Source organism: Ruditapes philippinarum, unplaced genomic scaffold (genome assembly GCF_026571515.1).
Source record: "Ruditapes philippinarum isolate M1 unplaced genomic scaffold, ASM2657151v2 ctg3014_1_1_1_1, whole genome shotgun sequence".
Taxonomy (NCBI): domain Eukaryota; kingdom Metazoa; phylum Mollusca; class Bivalvia; order Venerida; family Veneridae; genus Ruditapes; species Ruditapes philippinarum.
The window spans coordinates 117,925-121,624 of record NW_026851588.1 but is presented as its reverse complement, the minus strand read 5'-3'; the positions used below and the strand labels follow the sequence as shown (position 1 = coordinate 121,624).

Here is a 3,700-nt window from a genome sequence, read left to right as displayed (position 1 = left end):
TTTGTTTCTTACCAAAAATTAATGGGAAAACATTTTTCATTAGAATGTTATTGCAGATTATTTAAAGGTTCCTACTTTCTAAAAAGGGCCCTCATGACATCCTAGCTTGAGTTCAGAAAAGTGGCCATAACTTGATTTCCGTACGGTAAACTTTGTTCAAATTTTGCATACAGGTGTACTTTAAGGTATACATCTGACTTATGATGTCAATTTTTTAGTTCTTGATAGTGCCCATTAGGGTCCTAATACCTTAAATACATGTTACTATCATTCATAATATTCGTGTTTATATTCATCAAAATACTTCTTTGAAGAAAAATTATTTAAATGCATTACACCACACGAATAATTCTAAATAATGTAAAAGGGGAGATATCTTGTTACAGACTTTGGTAGTTTCAATTTTTTTTTAGATATTTAATTCATAGCTCTCATATCCTAACATTCAAAACCTCAATACTTTTACGTAAAAATTCTTTTCAAAATACTCGGTATCTATTTTTACAAAAGTTTCGGTTTCGTATTGTGCTATTCATATCATTGGGAAAAATCTGATTCACAGTTCAGTCAGTATCTACATTTGGGAAACCAATCAATTTTAAATGACAGACGAACTAGGTTATATTCAATAACGTTATCTTGCGGGTTTCATATTCTCTATAGCTATCGTTGTGCAAATAATATTATGTCATGTTCTTTCTAGAACTGTATTATTAGACACACTTCCGCTGACATCTTTGACATTTAAGCTGAAATAAAATCATCATAATAAAGTGTTTGTGATTATAATTATCTACATGTTTCACATTTTGCTTAAGTCCAGACAAGAAATACTAACATTTATCTGAGAAGGAGCAGCATGACTGTTACGGAATGGCATACATGTGACTGACTATGAAGTCGAGGTCTAACAACCGAGAAAAACGATCTAAAAGCGCGGTATCTACTGGTCGAACGTTTCTTAAAAATTGTTAGGTTTTGGCTTGATGGTCTCAAATCGAGATAAGAATAGCACAAAAACTACCATTTTCAATTTCATTTCTCAGTATATTTCTTAATTATCTTTTAAATCTGTTTCTGTTTTAAATGGTTAAGCTGATCTGTGCAATAAATTCAAATTCTATGGTATTAGGCTTTTGGATCTCAGTGGAGATACTTTTAGCATATGTTTGTATGTTTCATATTTAACAAACATGTTAACCCATTTACATTGTACTGCGGGGGATAGCATTGTCGGCTACAGGAAAACAACGCACTAAAAGAAAATTAGATCAAAAACCATTAAAGATTAAGTACAACGCTATCATTGAGTTTGAAAAGGGTCAGAAATCAAAAACTGAAATCGCTAAAATGTTCGATGTGCCGAAAAATACATTGTCAGGGTGGATAAAAAAAGCTGAGACAATTAAAGAAGGGTTAACCAAATATGGACCAAAACGTCGAAATATGAGACAAGTAGATTAAATGTCCATATGAAAGAGTTATAATGTTCTTAAAATAAAGATTTCTATATGAGTTCTAAGAAAGCATTATGATTAATTCATGCAACATGAAAAAAAATCCATTTCGCATTAATGCATAAAATATATGTTTTTTAACTTAATAACGCTATACATGTACGTTTATGCTTAAATTTTAATTATTACTCATTCTTTTTCCAGGGATGCTACGAAGAATTAGAGATCGCGCTGTTACGATGGTTCAAACAAGCTCGTGACCAAGACATCGCCATTAGTAGCCAGATTCTTTTAGAGAAGTCTAAATTTTGCGCAGAACAGTTGGGAATTGAAGAATTTAAACAGTCAACTGGATGGTTAGATCTTTTCAAAGAAAGACACGGAATAACATTTAAAACAATATGTGGTGGAGCTAAATCGGTAGATCGTAACTCGACAAATATGGACGCCTGGTTTGGACATCGAGGAAATATTCTTCTATGAACATTTACAACGCCGACGAATTCAAAAATGTCAGTTGTCAGGGTGGAAAGAGAAGTAAAGAACGTTTAACTGTACTTGTGTGCTCCAATATGTCTGGTGATGATAAGGTTCCGTTGTTAGTGATAGGAAAGTCAGGGAATGCCACGTGTTTCAAGAATGTAAAGACATTACCCGTAGAATACAAAAATAACACAAAAGCATGGATGACAGGGGAACTATTCACATCCTGGTTAATGAAACTTGATAAACAATTTCATCGTCAAAACAGAAAAATGGCTATGGTGATTGATAATTGTCCGGCGCATCCGAAAATAAAAGGAATCAAATCTATTGGACTTGTGTTTGTACCACCAAATACCACCAGTCATACACAACTTATGGATCAAGGAATTATCAAAAACTTAAAAGTACATTACCGTCGTCAAAAATCAACTGGAAGCTATTGATAATCGCGTGGATTTAGTGTTGAATGTGTTGGACGCGTTACGTCTTTTAAGACAATCATGGTCAATGGTTACTGCCCAAACAATCAGTAACTGCTACAGACACGCTTCACATCGCTTCTTCCATCAGTACCTTTTTCTGGAACAAAATTCTAACTCTGAAGTAAAATGATTGTTTCAAAAAACCTAGACTGTAATTTTAAACTTTTTTCCTATATGACTCAATGTCAAAAAGTGACCCGAGGGCGGGCAAATTTTATTATAATTATTATTCTTTTGACAGACTACATTCTATTTTTAATCATGCTGATCCGTTATGCTTCATGACAGATAATTTGTCAGGAATTGTCATTATTCTGAACGAGCTTCTTGCTAGGACTTGAACCTAGAATTCTTACACCAGTAAGCGTGTTGTCCTTTACACTACAAGAAGTTGACCAGCGGCTACTGACAATTCAATCCATTTTCTCCAATACATGAAATAACAAGTATTACATAACTTTTACTTTCACCTGTGTGTTTGTTAGAGTAGTCCTGACTCGTTTTTGGATTTCAAACAGATGAAAGTTTCATCTTTTATAGCTAAGGTAAGATAAGATAAGATTTGTACAATGCCAAAATTGCTCTGAATAGCATTTAAAGGTAAAAGTACATGAATGTTAAATCTGTCACAATAATATTAATATTCTTAAAAAAATCAGTGCACTAACAATGCTTTATCATGTTAATTTTTATTCGTGCCCCATGTCTAATTCCAATACGTATTTTTGTTTCAAATATAAAAATAAATAAGTTAATATGCATGACAAAATATTTAATTTATCTGATGTGTAAGATGTTTTGTCGACCCGTTACCTGCCTGAACTGTTAGTGATTAGGCATTGTCACATATAGAGAGCCAGAGCAGCCTCTGTCACATATAAAGAGCCGGATCAGACTGACAGAGCTCAGTGTGTTTCTGGCTGTTTTTTCTTAATTTTGTTATTATAAGGGTTAAGAAATAAACTTATTCAAAGTATCAAATGATGGTATATATTGTATGTGTATATATTTACCCTTTTCTTAACCATGTTTAAGCCCATGGCAATAGTCTATGACTTTTACTGATATTTCGTAGACTCAGAAATCCCCATAAAATTTGCCAATTTCTGCAAGCAAGATCAGTCCCCTACAGACTTACTTTTCAGGTTGGGTGATCTCCCATTTAACGAATGCGCAGACATTTATAGGCCCCAACTGGTTATCCCCTTTAATTTACCACGTTATATGTATGATCGGAGCAATTTTTGAAATAAATGCTATCTTGATTTTCATTAT

The 3,700-nt window shown here is 33.2% G+C and overlaps 1 protein-coding gene across 1 annotated transcript; it reads left to right on the top strand.

The window, feature by feature from the left end:
- The first annotated feature begins 2,029 nt into the window (after positions 1 to 2,029).
- LOC132752148 (tigger transposable element-derived protein 4-like) lies at positions 2,030 to 2,386 on the top strand. The gene has a single exon (XM_060742473.1). It carries the CDS (start codon positions 2,030 to 2,032, stop codon positions 2,384 to 2,386), a length of 357 nt encoding a protein of 118 aa, XP_060598456.1.
- Positions 2,387 to 3,700: the final 1,314 nt, after the last annotated feature.